Source organism: Thunnus thynnus, chromosome 1 (genome assembly GCF_963924715.1).
Source record: "Thunnus thynnus chromosome 1, fThuThy2.1, whole genome shotgun sequence".
Taxonomy (NCBI): Eukaryota; Metazoa; Chordata; class Actinopteri; order Scombriformes; family Scombridae; genus Thunnus; species Thunnus thynnus.
In genome coordinates, this window is record NC_089517.1 from 11527027 (window position 1) to 11544600 (window position 17574).

Below are 17574 nucleotides of genomic sequence, written 5' to 3' on the forward strand. Positions count from 1 at the left end.
CGTGCAATATGTGCTACCAGTACTCAGAAACTATCTCCGCAGGTACAGGTTAAATGGTACAGTATGTTCTGCAATGTTCACAGGCCATGTCAGTTCACTCTCTTATACGGTACTTTGATTTATTTCTGTTTACCTACAGAAAACAAGAAGGCAAAACAAACAGCAACAGACAAAACACTGTGAACACGACATGTCCAGACATGCACTTTACCCTTCTCTATCTGAATGGCTCATTTTATTGAAGAGATTTATGACGGCATGTTCAATGAGACTTTGATGAGAAACACCTCCGGGACAGTAAAAAAAACCACTCCTGCGCCGCCGTCAAGCCTCAGCCTGTTGTTTAGAGGACGAGCCAGTAGCACTGTCTAAACAGGCAACCTCAAACCCTGAAAAACACTTTAAAATGATTTGGAGCTCAGAGTGCTTCAGCTATGTGGCAGGGGGAGGCAGAGGGGGGGAGAACCATGACCCCAAATTCCCTGCTGGGCTCCTGTGTCTGTGTTTGTGTGTGTTAGCTCCAGACTGAAGATTTGAAGGACATGGGTGGGATCCGAGGGCTTCCAAGAATCCAGGCCAGCAGTTTTCAACCTTCAGCTCCTCCCTACGGCAGCAGAAACTGGCCTCCACAACTCACCACAGACTTAAAGTTTACGTCTCAACTCACACTAAAATATATGGATAGATAGGAATGATACAGGAACACCTTGATTTTGTTTTGCAATATTGACAAATTTAGCTTTCAAAAATGCCAACGGCCTCAAATCCATGAAAATGAACAATGTATAATTTAAGGCCGATTTAAGGAGAGGGCTGATTTCAGCATGTGTTACTAGATAATTGTGTGGTATGTACTGGATATATCCAGTAACTGTTACTTCCATTATCAAAAAATCTGCAGATTATTTTCTTGATTAACTGATTGTTCATTTTGTCTGTAAAATTTCATCACAGTTTCTCAAAATCCTAGGTGGCTTCTTCAAATGTCTTGATTTGTCCAACTGTTCAAGACCCAAAGGTAATAAAAGGTAATCGTGATAAAAAAAAAAGACTATGAGGGCTGTAAAATAACATTTGTTCTAATTATGGGTTCATGTTCAGATTATGTTCTTGTATCATCAATGAATAATTTGGTCTATAAAATGACAGAAAACTGAAAAATTTGTGAAAACATCAAAATTCTTATAACTCGAGGTGATGACATCAAACAACTAAACAAAATTCCAGTTCTGGAGGATATTCAACTTTCTATCACTTAAGACTGTGAAAGAACCAACAGATTCTGCATATTTTCACTTGTACTCACTTTATTTATTTGATCCCGTCCGTAGGACTTTCCAGAATGCAAGGACTTTATAGCAACTATCACAAGACAAGTAAAAGCAGCAAATGCTCAAGATCGAGTGGCTGAAACTAAGAGATGTTTGGCATTTTTGCTTGAAAAACGACCTTAATGATTAATTGATAACTAAAATAATTGTTTCAGCGCCTTCCATTTCAACATTACCACATGAGACAAAAACATGCCTGAAAAAAATCAGCAAATTCAATCAATCATGAAGTCCCAATGCAAGTAGAATTGTGCAAGAAATGACTAAATACCCCAAAGAACAAAATACTGAACTGAAATACCCAAACCTCCCTTCACTTTTCTGACCTGCATTGATTCTTATTTCCATCTGTCGAGACAACATGCAAGGCTAGTTAAAACTCATTGGATCAGATGCCTGTTTATCTCTAGGGCTCCTTTATTCTCTTTCTGATTGAGAACGAGAGGAGAAGCAATGACGTTCTTCTGTCGAGAGATAAAGTGAAACTGATGTACAAAAATGAAAGGCACAAATTGGTATAGATTTTTTTCCACAGGGGAAACTGTGTCAACATCATTGTGTTTCATGACCCGAAGCCGAGGCTGAACCTGACCTTTAAGCCCAACCAGCATGTCAGTTTGTGTGAATGGTAGGGGGTGCAATCTGTGCGCGCACGTACACACACACACACACACACACACACACACACACACACACACACACACGCACACACACACACACACACACGCACACACACACACACACACACACACATACCAAAATAACTACACTTCACACATTTAGTAATAATCAGTGTAAAAGGGGGTGTCCAAATGTGAAAAATAAGGATGTTATTTGAGAGTGGTTAGACAAAATTTAGATGTGTGTCTATGTATGTGTGTGTGTGTGTGTGTGTGTGTGTGTGTGTGTGTGCGTGTTAGACATAAAACCAACTCAGACAGAGCAGATTGAGCTTCACAGAGATGGGGAGGAGGGGGGCAAAACAAACACTCTGAGGCATGCTCAGTTACTCTCAGAGACACAAACATATACATAGTGTGTGTTCAGGCTGGCGATGGTGCTAAAGAAACACACACAAGCGCGCACACACACTCTCTCTCCCTGTGGGCTCAGACCTTTTGACACAGACTTTTTACAACTCGCTGCCAAGCTTCAAACTCAAATTTAAGTCTAAGCTCACTAAAAAGATGCCAGAAGTCTCAGTGAGAAGCTAAACACCTTTTACCTTCTGCTTTTGTTGTTTTCTGATGTTGGTCATTAGGCTGCAGTATGAGAAGATTTATGAGAAGTTGAACTGTAATGTTCAAGCCAAATAAAAACCATTAAAAAGATTTTTTGGGGCAATTTTACATGCCTGCAGCAGACAAGTGCATGTAAACATCAGAACCTCCAGCGACAATCTGCTCTATAAGTGCACAGAGGGGGGAAGATGAAGTGGGTGATGGATAAAGAAAGGAGGGTGCTGCTGGACAATAGGACTGACAGACTGTCTCAACAGCTCAGGGCAGCTCAGAGTGTCTGTGGCTGGGCCCCCTAAAACGCCTCCCCCCTTCCCTCTCCTCCGTCTGTCCCACTGTCCCGACCGCCGGGAGAAGGGTGGTGGTGGTGGTGGTGGTGGTGGTGGTGGTGGGGGCGGTGTAGGGCTGAAATGACCTTTGTGCCTTTCATAAAGTCTGCAGCCAGTCTGTCGAGCCATGACCAACAGAGCTGGAGTCCAGTGCCATTTAGCAGAGGGCTGCTGTCGTCCAATAACAACATGTGAAGAGACAAATCATTCATTAATTCTGGAAAGGGAGGCTTCAATAAACCTTTGGTTCTGAAATTCGACACACTGCTACTTTACCAAACTGTGTTGAAAACATGTCAGTAGTTTGACAAAATAATCTTAACTTAAGCGATGTAATTACAAAATGAAGTTAGCTATAGTTTCAGTTCTCTCTTTCTCTTGATCTCCTACTTGAGCTGGCTGGAGGGAGTTGGTTAAATGTTATTTTAACATTAATAACACTTAATTTAACTCCCAAACCCTTTGTTCATCTGTACAGCGAAGCGGGGCAGCGTACGACTTGGTTGGGAGTTGGATCACAAAGCCGAGTCGGATGGTGCAAATTTCCCCCTTCATGTTTAATCCATGTCAATCCCAATTAGGAATCGATGACTTTCTACAATTCCAAGAACGCTTTTTGACAATTTTTCAAAAAAAACTTGTTGCTTCATCAGTTTGGTAGCAATGTAGGTGAGGACAGTAACCTACACAACCACACAACCTAAATCTAGGGCTGGTCAGTAAAATCACTGTAGTAAAACAAAATCTTCTTCATAATAGCAATATCATTACATATTACATTTTTTTTTAAATTTAACATTTTTAGATAGAATAACCAGTTGCGAATGTCTATCTTTTGTGCCTCATCATACTGATTAGTCAATTAATCACTTAGTCAATCAACGTACAGTTAATTACAGAGCATTTTCATAATTGATTAATCATTTAAGACATCTATCAAATGAAAACGCCAAAGCTTTAATGGCTCCAGCAGCCAATAGTCTCATATAACCTGATACAACAGAGGGACATCAGCAGCAGTAAAGTGAAATCTGCACTGCTTAACAAATTTCTATCGTCTTACTTTATGTATCATCATCTCAACCCCACTTAAAACATAGCATGTCATTCTGGTCTACTCAGACAACTGTCAGTGGATAAATTATCATCTCAGTTTGTGAACCAGATCAACATCATGAGACTAGAAGTCTCCCTTTTTATTTGATTCTTAAGGGCAGATGGTAAAACCTTTGGTCATTTTCTTAAAAATCAAACCTTTTTATTATTTCTTTGAATCTTTGGTCTACACATATATTTCATCATTGTGAGCCAGCAGCGATAAACGTGATTACAGAAAAAAAAAAAAAATGCTCAAAACGCACAATTTTTGGCTTGTGAGGACATTCCAGCAGTGGTGCAACTCACACAGAGGAACATATTCCACATACACCTCCCACTCTCTCTGGAAAAGCTATCAGACTTCTCTTTTCCTTAGTAAAGAAGGGAGGGGGGGGGGGGGGGGGAGGAAGAGAACCAAGAATAGAGTGTGAGAGAAAAGCAAGTCTGACTGTGGCCCACAGGTGATATCATAGGGCTTGAGTGTGCTGGGACCAGTGAAGGAGGGCCTAATGTGAAATAAGAAACCAGCAGACAGACGACTGGCAAGGCTAGACTGCAAATAACAGAGTCTGGACACGAAAAACTGGGGAGACGATGGAGGACTGGGAACCATTAGTTTTACTGCTAATAGTCAATGAGCTGAGCAGCCTGTCTCTCTCTCTGAAAATGATGAATGACTGAAAATATTCCAGATGCAAGACATCAATAAATTCTCTCCACAGTCCAGTTAATTTTTTCCTACAGTAGGGCAGATTGTAGCCAGGTTTATTCATTCTTTTAAACAGGAATCCCACACCATACCATCCACCATCTGTAGAAGATATCCTACAACAAGAAGTGACATTTATACAATCACAGTAGAGTTGACTGGGGTTTGTTAAATAGCTGATATGAACTCGCTATGAGACATTAATTACTACTTGGGACTCAGTACCTAAAATCAACTGAGCTTCACGGACCACTTAAATTTAAGTTTTTAAGTATACATTGGTCATTTAAAATGGCTTTTCCATGCTTGGTGACCAACTATTTGTTCATTTTGAAGCCTAGTTTTTAGTTTGTACTATTTTTGTCCACAGTTGATTGATTCTTTTAATAGCGAATGGTCAGAGATTTGAAATATAGGCCAATATAATTTCAAGCTTACTTACACTGAAGTTTAAGGCTCAAAATACTTATTGTGCATCATCCAAAAACATTAAACAGAAATGATCATATGACAAAAATATTATCCGAGTCCTCTACTGTCAACAAGTCAGCAAAAAATAATTTGATATAATGATATACTTCCCAGTCTTACCAAATCACTTTCTGTGGAGAAGCACAAACTTTTTCGATTCCACTTCATTAAATCAATCCTTTCAAATCCCTTATTGAATCATAACTATATTTCAGCACATGCACGTAACTGAAGGCTGAAATAACTGTACGAGGTTGCACTTCCTCACAATAACTACAACTGAAATTGAAAGTCTAATCACTTCTTGCTGGCTGACAATGTAGATGAGCTGCTTAATATATGAAATTTTAATTAAATGTATCTGACGCTTTTAATTAACAGCCACAACCGGCTGTGCTTTACAAACTACTTACTCCAAATACTGAAGGTCATGATTCAGAACTGTTAAACTGACCCAGATTAAAATGCTGATAAGATACAAACCAAAGATTAACTGAGAGATTCATGAATTGACATTAGGTGATCGTTTCTCTAGAGAAGAGTCGCTCGCAGTCAAACAGTGATGTTAACTCACAAACAATCTGTCCAAATACAGACACCAGCTGCAAAGAGCACATTAACTAAAGAACAGCCAAAGTTTTTTTGTATTTTAGCCATTACAAAATTAACATGAAGCTGCTATGATGTTTGTCGTTTTCACCAGCAACAGCAACGGTCTGCTGCAACTGTGGAGTCTGCTACCTGTATGGTTTTTATTGCTCTTTGCAAAATGACAAAGAGTGAGGAGAGATAGAAGATTTGATAAGAGATTTCAGAGCTTCACAAATCTGGATATTTTCATACACATTTCCAAAATAGAGCCCGCTGTTGGAACACATCCCTACATTCATCCATCTATAGCCTAAATTGCCTATTCTATTCAGTGTTGTGGGACACTGGAGCCTATCCCAGTATGCATGAGAGGCATGGTTCCCCTCAGACAGGTAAGCAGTCTAGTACAGGGACCAACACACACAGATAAATTCACCCTCACATTCACACTTAGAGACAATTTTGAGTTTCTTATTCATATATTCTGCATATATTTGGAATGTGAGAGGAAACCAGAGGTTCCCTGCAGTTCAAGCAAAATAAATCATAGTCAAATTTCGGTAGAAGTTCACAACCTCATCATAGTGAGCTCATTGAGAGGGAATATGAGTATTTTGATTGCAGGGTTAGCACTACAACAGTGAAATTTTATACCAAATGAAAACAAACAACAAAAGTGCTTTCAGATAAGCAGTTCCTCAAGTCAAATCTTATCAGACTGGGGTCCACGCCCGGGCTCTTTAGCTGCTATATTTGGGGTTCTTGACGGAAAAGTGTCTGGGGACCTTTTAGCTAGACTTAAGATTTTGGTTTTCCAACTTTTGCTGAAATGGTGCTCTCATCTTCAGAGCAGATTCAAGAACGAATGCTTCAGAAAACCTAATAAAACAAAAAATCAGCAGATTATTGTTTTTTCAACCGATGTCCTCCAGTGATTCTTGTCCTTGACTCATCTGCTTTCCACAACTTTGGCTAACATGTACTAACCCCCTTAGTTGTCTATCACTTTCTTTCTGTATTTCAAAATGTTAACTTGTACTCATGGCTTAGATGTAATCTCTCTGTCTCTTCTTAAACCCTGCTCCTTCATGTCAAGTTGTTTTCCCACACACATCCAGCTGTAGTCCAGCACCCGTAGCAGCAGTGGTGGTAGTGGCCAGTGGAGCACAAAGGCAGGCTTGTTGTCTGGTGAACGTGTCTGTGTGTACGTAAGTGTGTATGTGTGTGTGTCTGTGTGTGTGTGTGTGTTTTTCTGCGTGCACACGCACTCCCCCGCAGATAGTGAGACGGCCAAGTCGAGGCAGAGCTGTCTCTCTAACCCCCTCCACTCCTGGTGCAAGCCGCAAACCAAACAGCAGCCCACGCCCTCCTCAAGGACCCGGCAGGCAGAGAGAGCATTCCTCTGAGCTGACTAACCACACACACACACACACTCACAAATACAGAAATATGTAATGATGATATAAAATTCATATGATATTACTTTCACTGTTCCCCTTAGTGAAGCGGCCTCAATGCGGATATCCCTTTTTATTTATTAGTATATATAATGGTGAACATATAATACTGAACTACATAAACTGTTTTAAGCTTCATTTTGTCAAGTTTTTAAGTAAAATGTTTTTCATTGAAACATCAGAAGTGTCCTCAATAAAAAACATATTTTCACAAGATCATCATATCATTACTAGTTAACGCTCTGAAAGACAGTAAATATTCAAATTGAGGTGTTATCCAGCAGCAGCAAGCAGGTGAAGCCACTGAGCTTTGACTTATTTTAACAATTTTATCCAACAAGGTAAACATGATAATACATGTATTATAATCTTCAAAACACACACACACACACACACACACACACACACACACACTAATCTGTCTGGAGTCACTGCACTATCCCTTTTCTGTCAAGTAAATCAAAGAATGACAGGAATCCTGAACCCGACTGAAGAGAGCAACTTATTATCGTCATTAGAGCAGCCGACCGCACACAGACAGACAACACACATAAACTCTGTGTGACCTGTCTTGTATCCGAGTCGAACAATGCTGTCTCGGATGACTCAGGTGTACAACTTGACATGAAAGCGGCCTGATAGGGTGAGAGACTGTGTGTGCGTGTTTGTAAAAAAAGGTGATGGAAGACTTTTAACCACAGTGACACGTAAATAAGATATAGGTGAGAAAAAAACTATGAGAACGAAAAAGCAAAGACCTCCCAGCGCTTCTGATGGATACTGTCAAATGGGGCTGCAACTAGCCATTATTTTCATTATCATCAACAGTCCAAAACCCAAAAATATTCAGTTCACTGCAGAAAATCTCACAATGGATAAGCAGAGACCAGAGAAAAAGACAACAATGATTAATTCATTATCAAAATAGTTGCAGATAAATTTCCCATTGATCAACTAATCAATTAATCGACTAATTATTTCAACTCTACTGTCAATCACTTTCCATTATCTTAAGTAAGTTGTTTAAAAAGAAACGTCCGCAGCTGTCCTGATGACACAGAGGTTAAGGACTTTGTTGCATGTATTCCACATCACTCTCTCTCTCTCTCTCTCTCCTCATCTCCGATCATCTCTCTACTGTCTGTTCTCTAATAAAGGCATAAAGATGTCCAAAACATCATTAGATAAAAACAAGGGAGGCCCTGTCTCTTCAACATTTTCAGTGTTACTGTAGCTTGTATCTGAATAATTGAAACAAAACTTTTTGGATATACTAGCGATTGCTTTCATTATCAGTCAATCTGACGATTATTTTCTTGATATAACGATGAGCTGTTTGGTTCATAAAATGTAACAAAATTGTAAAAAATGTCAATCATTGTATCACAGAGCCCAAGATGACATCCTCATGTCTTCTTTTGTCCCAACCAAGAGTCCACAGCGCAAAGATATTCAGTTTACTATTATAAATGACTAAAGAAACCAGAATTAGAAGAAGAAGATTATCAAAATAGTTGTTTTCTGTCCATCGATTAATCGATAAATCATTGCAGCTTTAGCAGCATTAACCATCAGCTTTTAAAATCAAGCTTCAGTTCCCCTTTAAAAATTGCACCAAACCTGGTTTCGATCTGACCAACTTTGACCAACTTTGAAAGCACACATCCGATACGAAGATTAAAAATACTGATTCAAGAGACATAAGCAGACAATTAAGACAATATGCACACAGGATGCACAGACTTCTGCTGCTGCAGCTCTATTATGCTTAACAACAGGATGTATTGTATTGTAAGTGTCTATGCAGCATTGTGAAGCAGTGCAGGTATACACAGCATTTTCAGGACAGAGTAGCTGCAGTGTGTGTGTGTGTGTGTGTGTGTCTGGTGTATTTAATGAAGTCTGCCATCCAGGCGCATGCAGACACACTTCTTTTGAAGTTGAATTGCTGTCACGCTAAAAAACAAACCAGTTCTATCTCCGCTATTAGCCTGTTTGGTTTTTTTTGCATGCAAACCACACTAACCGCAGTCTCCTCCTGATAAGCTGGAGAATCCAGCACACTGGCGCTTGCCAAATATTCTGTCTCCCTCTCTTCCTTCATCTAAACCCCTCGGCTTTCTGGTTTACCTTTCTCTCTAGCATTCTGATCCCCTCAAATTTCAATCCCTGCACTAATCTAACATTGTTTTCATCTCTTTTCTTTCTCTGTGGTCGTCTGCCTATTATTTATCAGTCATCCTCCCTAATTAAACCGCATTCTCCCACTATCATGACACTCCCTCGCTTCCAGCACCAGACACAACAGCGGGAATCCCCAGCTTCTTCGGCACTCTGTATTCCCTCCTTATCAACTCGCACACTTTCTCTCTCCCTCTCTCATGGTCCTGACACTACAGTATGAGCCCATCTGATGAAACGCATCAACCGAGCAGGCCTGAGTAGCGTTTGAAAATTTTAAAAACTAGTGCCAATGTTATGTCTCAGTTTCCGTTCTCATAAAATGATGGTTATTTTAAGAAATGTAAATATGTTTTTCTATAAAAACATGTTTTTATTTAACAGAAGATGCCTGGATTATCAAGTGCTGAACACAAGCAGTCATACAAGGACACAGCCTAAATAAAACAACGTACAAAACTCTCTAAATCAAGAACTATCTGATCAAAGAATAAGTCAACAAGATTACATATCTTAACAGACATTTTCGCCAGTTTTTGCTTCTTGACAATTTTTTATTCTACGTGCCACGGACACATTTATGCCAAAAAAAAAAGTATTAAGGTTCAATACTGCAAGTTTTCTGCTTTGGCTCTCAGTCTTGGGTCCATCAAATTTTACTTCAAGTTTGTAACGGCTCTGCTTTGGTGTGAAATGGTAACCACACATTTTATTTAGAGGATTACCACATTGCTAAAGTAAACAAATGGTGGTTTTGACTTCTAGCCCTGTCCATCACAAATTGTGCTCTTGTTGATCACAAAGACACCAAATCAATAAAAGAAGTCCTATAAACTCTTATATGAATACCAACATTTGCATGGGAAAAGTGTACTGCTTCTTCCTTTCCTTCCAATCTCCCTCTTTTTAATGCAGTTCCTCCCAGCCTTTGCCTTAATTTTCTTTATCCATATTCCTTCTACTCCCTGTCTTTGTTGTTTTATCCTATCTTTATTTCTATGCTCGTGTCTCCTTCTTTCCCTCTCTCTTGCCCTGACATGCAGCAGTGTGAATCAGACTGTAGTCTTGCTGCCAGGAGGGATGTGTGTGAACAAGACGAAAGCACTCCCCAGCACTGGCCCATACCCAGAGTAGGTAGAGGTAGGTAGGAGTGAGGAATCCACTCCCCCAGGCTCTGTGAAAAGAGACGCACATACCACCAACACACACCGTTGATAATTTCTTCCATTATACCACCAGTGTTCCCCCACTGAACTGGAATCCTACTGCTTTATTAATGGGTTGGTGTCTGTGTTAAAGTAAGGGCTGTTTCATACATAGTTGAGTGTGTTCAAACATGACAGGGCCAATAAAGATGGGGCTACAATGTTCCTGTCAGGGTTTCCTTAATTAATTAACTAACTGTGGCTATCTGGCATTGTGCATATGATTATCCTTTGGATAAACATAGAGTGTGTCTGTGTCTATATAAACTTGAGAAGACAGGCTTGTGTATCCTGTGTCAGAAGTGTTTATTCCTGTGTGCAATCAATTCAAAGAAAAGACAAAGTATTGTATAGTGAGGAAGTGACCAATTTAGAAACTTGCAGTGTGCAGTGGTTGCACCATAGGTAACGGCAAGTGTGGACTACGTGAAAGACTAAAAGTAAATATATATTACTGTAGGAAGTGAGTTGATGCGTTACCAAATTATCAACAACTCCTCCAAATTAAATAATACAATGTTTTGTTGGTAATTATTGATACCCTTAACAGCAAGATGACATTATATGTACTGTATGTGTCCTGCACAACAGTTACAAATCACTGTTGCAAAAAAAACCCTTTCTTAATCTGATCTTTCTAATGTTTGGTTAGGTTAAGCATAAAATCGACTAGGTTTCATTTAGGGAAAGGTCGTGGTTTAGGTTAAAATAACTCATTGGTTACGGTTAGGGAAACACTGTGGTTTGGGTAAAAAAAAAAACGACTTCCTTAAGGTTAGCAGACCTCCTTGGTCATGGTTAAGGTTGAGGAACTATCATGGCTATGGTTAAAAAAAAAAAAACTGACTATCCGTTGGACAGGAACTGAGTCTCCTGTGTCAAAGTCTGACATTCTGTTGTTGACATCCAACCAACATGACCTCCTCCCTCTATCCGTCCCCCTTTGCTCCGGACGGACGATAGTCAAAATTCATACAGCCGCCTGAGGGCTTTGTCATTTCAATGTAAAAATAGTTAAGTTGATGGTCATTTGCAGAAACTAATGATGCTGTTGTTTTCTTGGGAGATCTATCCTATAAACAGTGAGACTTTATTCTCTGCGCTCAAATAATAAAATATTTTTGAAAGGGGGCGGACGTATTATGCACATTTCCGGGTCCTTTTTTCCTTTATTCTGGGGCTTTACTGGTATATCTGCATGAATTACAGTTCAAAAAACTCCCTTTTTTATTTTATACTGGCTTTTTATGTCTATTTATGTCTGAAACAGGCCGTTTTAGCTCCTGTCTCTTTAAGGGCCCCCCACCCGATGAGCCCACTCTGTTCTGATTGGTTAGCTCCCGGAAACTGCATCTTGGCCAACTTCTGGCGGTTCTGGAGGCAACGTAAACAAACAGTAGTAGGAGGATTTCACTTCTTTTTCTCCTTCTTTAATCGAAGTTTCCATTTCTTCCGTTTCCGTTTCCACTCCTTCTTTAATCGAAATGGAAACTTCGATTAACGAAGGACAAACAAACAACAAACAACCCATGGAACAATCTAAGCACCAAAGGCTATGGAACGGATGGCTGTTTGTGGGCATGCGTGAACAACCTGACGTCATCATGGGTAGGAAGTAGAAGTAAAATTACTAACAAAGCAATCAGAGCAGGCTGAAGCCCTGGCTTTTGACTTTCAGGGAGCATTCTACATATGTTCACCTCAAGTTCTGGGACTTTTACCAAATTTAACACAGACATCTGACATCTAAACAGTATAAAAACAACAGAAAATCACCAAATGCATAATATGTCCCCTTTAAAAGACAGCTTTGACCACCTATATTTACCATCCCAGCGTTACAACTGAAACAACTCTGACACTTATTTGTAAATGCACTTACACAACAGAGGGAAATTAATTTGTTAGTCATCTTGACACACGCAAACAGTGCAGCCTACAACATTTCACATTCACCGACTGACCATCGGAAACCGGTAGATTTTCATGTCTTGACGCACTTTACACACCAATGTTTGTGACTAACCCACGTTTACAGCTCATGCAAAGAGAGAATTTTAAAAAAAGAAACAGGGAGAAACGAGGGAGGAGGGTAGGTCAATACCATAATACCACAATTGCTCCTTGTTGAGTGACTAAGGCTTGAAATTGGACAGAAGCCTCAACATTCACTTTGCTTATTGCTCTTCACAAAAGTAAAAACAGCATATTGTCAAAACCACAGTGACCTAAAAGGCAAGTGAAGCAGTAGCCCTGCCCAGGCGATAGGCAAACCTGATATACAGTAAAAGTCCTTTGTTTCCAACTTCAAATGGGAATTTAAGTCCAAGTGAGTGTGACTAATGTTTTTTTTTCATGGGATGTGGGCTTTATCTCTAGTGTAAACATATTGGGACATGCACACACACTCAGCCCCACCGCCCACATCAACCACCCACACACAAAAATAACTGTGACTCGCACAAACTTACCGTGTTTCACAAGTTCTTGTGATACCATATCTAACCAGAGGCCGCTGCTGTAATTTTCAATGTTATCTAGCAGTTCACTTTAAAATCAGACGGACGGGTTTTCCAAAGTTCCTGAGAAGTTAAGTTTTACCATCTGCCCAGCGCTGAACAGTTGTAAATTTGTTTTGACAGACAAAACTTTCAAACTTCATCAGCTTTGTTCAACACAACTGGAAAACATTAGCCTTGAGATTTTAAAATCAGCTAGTGGCACTTGGCCCTCGAACATACAGTATTATATCTGAATCAGCTGTGATGAGTTTCTGTGTCTGTTTCCTACTTTTTCAAAGCCAATAATCCTACCTTAAATTACCCAAACTGATACCTAATTTGGTTAGCAGGATGTTCCCCCAAAACCTGGTTCTGAATTGGAACCAGTTCTAACGTACATCAGTAAGTGAACGCTGCAACATTCATACTTATTTACTTTCCTCAGGTCAGTAATATGGTTGATCTGTTATGTAAAGCTCTGTATAAGGTTAACAACTCAGCCACAAACAACTTGCAAAAGAGTTATCATATCGTGATTGTTTCTGCGGTTTTCACGGTCTTATAATAAGCTTTCATTAAAGGAGGAATTGTGTATCTGTGAGCTGACATAGGTGCTCTCAGTCACCAGTATGTGGAGCTTGACTGCTAAAAGCTACTCATTCAGTCAGTGACATAGGTGATTCGGTTTCGTAAGTTCAGCTGGAAGATTCCGTTAAAGATTATTTTGTACATGTACTGAACATGCTTACTGCAGAGCAGAAAGTGAAACTGTGTGGGGTCAAATATAACATTTTCCACAACCACACCTATGTTCGTTATTCTAAGTGCAGTAAAAGTTTGCAAGTAAAAAGCCAATCTGTCTAGAGCTGCAATGATAAGTCGATTCATCAGTTAGTTGCCAACTCTTTTGATAATCGTGTTGAGTCATTTATTAAAGAAAAAATACTTAACTTATCTTGTTCCAGTTTCGTAAATGTGATTATTTTGTGGTTTCTTTAGGCTTCTATGATAGTTAACTGAATATTGAGAAAATCAAGAAAATAATCATTAGTTGCAGCCCTTTATTTTACACAGACACACAGCTGTAGTTAAATTATGTTCTTATGAACAAGCTAAATTGAAAGCAGAGTATATGTAACTGTTTAGTCTACAAGAATTCTGGCAAATTCTTGTAGACCGATGGCTGACACGGCAGCGCCTCCTCCCTCTACCAGCTGTACCAGTCCAGCTATGAATTCACATTAGCAGCAAGAGGGAGGATGACAGAGGAGAGGAGGAATAAGGGATGATTGATAGTGACTGACATCTATGTTCTAGGGTCCTAGTCTATGGTCTAGGCCCCCATCGTCTGTACATCTTTTGAGTGGATTGCATTAATAAATGACTCTTGTTGGCTTTTCACTCGCACTTACAGTAACATAAAGAGAGAATCAATAAAGAACCAGACCGATAGCGAGGACTGAAAAGTGCAGAAATATATCTAAAATCCAAATGACACACATCCCTATCTGCTATTACACCACCAGATACAACTCCTGGCTCATCTGATGAGCAGAGCCTGCTTCCATCAGCACTCAGCATCAAGGCAAACCGTCATCAAGAGGGGTAGCGATGAGCCTCATCAGGGAGTTCATGTGTCAGAGAGATAGGAGCTGACCTCCCCGTGGACAGGCCTGAACATGCAGGCAGCTGCTGTCAGCAAGCCAGAACATAGGGGAATTAATAGAAACAGCAGCTCTCCGGGGACACTGTTAGCCCACACTGACAGCCAGTTCTGATCTGGGGTCATCTTAATGCACTCTGCCTCTTCCCCTCTGCATTAGTGGTGGGAAATATGAAACCAGGATCATGGCAAACATTATTTAACTTTCCGGGTAGGCTTAAGTCTGAACGCCAGCCCAGGCCTGTGCAAGCTGTGATATGCACACTTGTGGCAATCAAGAATGTGGGAGTGCCCTGTGTGGATTTCAATTTCATCTAACACACAGTATGCTATTAAGTCTAGTTTAAATTGCCAGCACATGCAAGTGAGATTTTGCATTTTTATGGACACAAGCTGGAATCTTGGGCCATTTTTTGTAACTTACTACAACTCCCAAAACAGTAGAGATTATAAACTGCTGCAAGTGTGTGAACATACACTCAGTTGAAAGTTTAAGAGTTACACCTAGCTGAAACTAATACAACAGCCCTTCAATAAATCCTACTTTTATGAAGGTTATAATGTTCAGGGTTTTTTTTTGTTGTTTTGAAGAGGTAATGAGTTCACTTTATGGTCAATTGAGGATCTGAGGACAGAGGATGTTGTATTGTTGTGCAGACTGTAAAGCCCCCTGAGGCAAATTTGATATTTGAGATAGTGGGCTATACAAATAAATACTGACTATGACTATTTTGGAGTCTGCAGTTTGTGGTGCTGTTGAATTGTCATGTATTATACTGAAAAATGTTAATATTTTGTCTACCCTCACTAATATAAATGAGGTGGACACAATTAAGCAAGGTGTATCTAATAAAATAGTAACTGAGTGTACATAATGGATGCTGTGGACTTTTTCACAGCACTACATACTGATTTTACTCTCACGTTTGTATGACTTGAGATGAGCGGGGGAACAGTCTTTTTGACAGACATGGCCAGTGTTTACAAACAGCACCTCAGCAGGCTCTTACCTGTCAAAATCTTTCACCAAAGCAGGAGAGTGACCGCTAATAACAGAATTAAATCTCTTTTAACTACGTGCAGGTAATTTAATGTCGAGTGCCAGTGCTGATTATTGGCTCTAAAACGATGTGTTGATAGACAAATGCCTTCACAGAGCATTGAAAGCAGAGAGAGAGGAGGCCAGCTCCACAGGCTCGCCTACGCACAGAGCTACAAAGCGTCCCAGATTAAGGCCAAGTTATATAACTTGGACTCCATTTGTGCTTTTGCATTGCATGTGCGCTGCTGGCTAGTCAATGCACACACTATATCCCCTCTTCAGCAAAATTACTCCACTTATACGTCAGTCTGATCACAAGAAACGGCTGAAATAGTTTTACAGTCTCAGGTCACCTAAAGTTAAAGCGCACATATGATGGTATGGCAGCTCGCTGAGCAGATATTTGTGCAATGATTTGCTAGCTTTCCTTGTGGACTTATGTTAGCTTGTTAAGCATTACCTTTAGCCACCATATTGCTGTTTTATAAACGTAAAGGAAGATAAGCAGAGTTTGAAATATTGACGCGAGATAGGAAGTGGAAATGACAACTTCAGGGTCAAGTAAGGATGCCATAAAATGTGTACGGTGAGCATGCTACAGTTAGCAAAACACCTGGGATATATTTGAGTGTTTGGTTTTGTGTAATAACGGTGTAATTAAACGTCTGTTTTATTTTTTTTTTTAAATCCGTCCACCTCAGCTAGCTAGGATGCAGACTCGTCGCTGCCGCCACGGTCAACATCAACAAAGCGCTCCAACTGTCCCTCACCTCGGTATAGTGATGCATTTTGTGTTGATATTCTGGGTGGTGATGGCTTTCTCCAGTTCGTCCAGTTGTCCCGTCTTCTTCAGCTTCTTCACCAGACTTTTCACCGCTTTTTCACACCATTTCTCCTCCTGGCCGTTCTGCTCTCCCTTTTTCCAGCCCAAAAGTCTTTTGACAATGGGGGGAGTGAAAGGCAGAATTGACATCTTTTGGAGTTCAGTTAAGTCCTTCCAGTGTCGAGAAGTCCGACCGTTGGGCCACAAACACACAAAAAAAAACCCAAAAAACACGGAGGGACAGCTGCTCTTCAAACAGCTCAACTGGCAATGATGGTGAACACGTTTAGTTTTGCAAAATAGAAATAGTAGTTAGTTTATTAAAGTGACACAGAAGCATCCCGGAGTTTAACGCTGCAGTTCTAGTGCACTCTCTGTGCCTGGCTCGAGCTCAGCAGTGAGCTGTGTGCACCGGTAGTCCGTTGCGCTGTGGGTCTACTCCGCCGAGAAAACTAGTCCCGTCTACACTTCTTCAAACCGCAGCTATTTTAAATAAAACCGACACATGTCACACCAGGCTATGCGTCTAACTCAAACTACGATCTAACAGGAAACTGATGCTACTTTATTAATGTTTCTCTCCGGATGCACTAAACCCTCGATCAGCAAAGTTTTGTTAAGTTCAGAGTCATCCGCGGTGCTGCCTTGGTCCGCCGACTGAAGTCTGCATCAAATGCAAATGCAGGAGCTGCTGCTGAGAGTCTCCATTCAAGACTTCAGGCTGCACAGCAGACCTCTGAAAGGCCAGTCTGAGAAGCTGGCCAAATGTGCAGCCTTAATATTGCACAATCCCTCGCTGATAAAAGTGCATGCTGCTGTGCCTAAATGAGCTGTCACAATCACACACAGATCACTTGTTTCAGTCATGCAACACTTAGCTGAACATGTGAGTGCCAATAAGCACCTAAAATTTTTAATGAAATGAAGTATCTGTT

General features: G+C 40.3%; 1 protein-coding gene across 1 annotated transcript in view; it reads right to left on the reverse strand.

Annotated features, from left to right (window-relative positions):
* The window catches only part of smad3a (SMAD family member 3a), a 30282-nt gene extending 12936 nt beyond the window's left edge, over window positions 1-17346 (reverse strand). Inside the window, exon 1 of the mRNA XM_067584366.1 lies at window positions 16587-17346. Within this exon, the coding sequence (XP_067440467.1) occupies window positions 16587-16789 (203 nt within the window). The 5' untranslated portion in view covers window positions 16790-17346. The remainder of the gene's footprint in view (window positions 1-16586) is intronic.
* Between the last annotated feature and the right edge of the window lie 228 nt (window positions 17347-17574).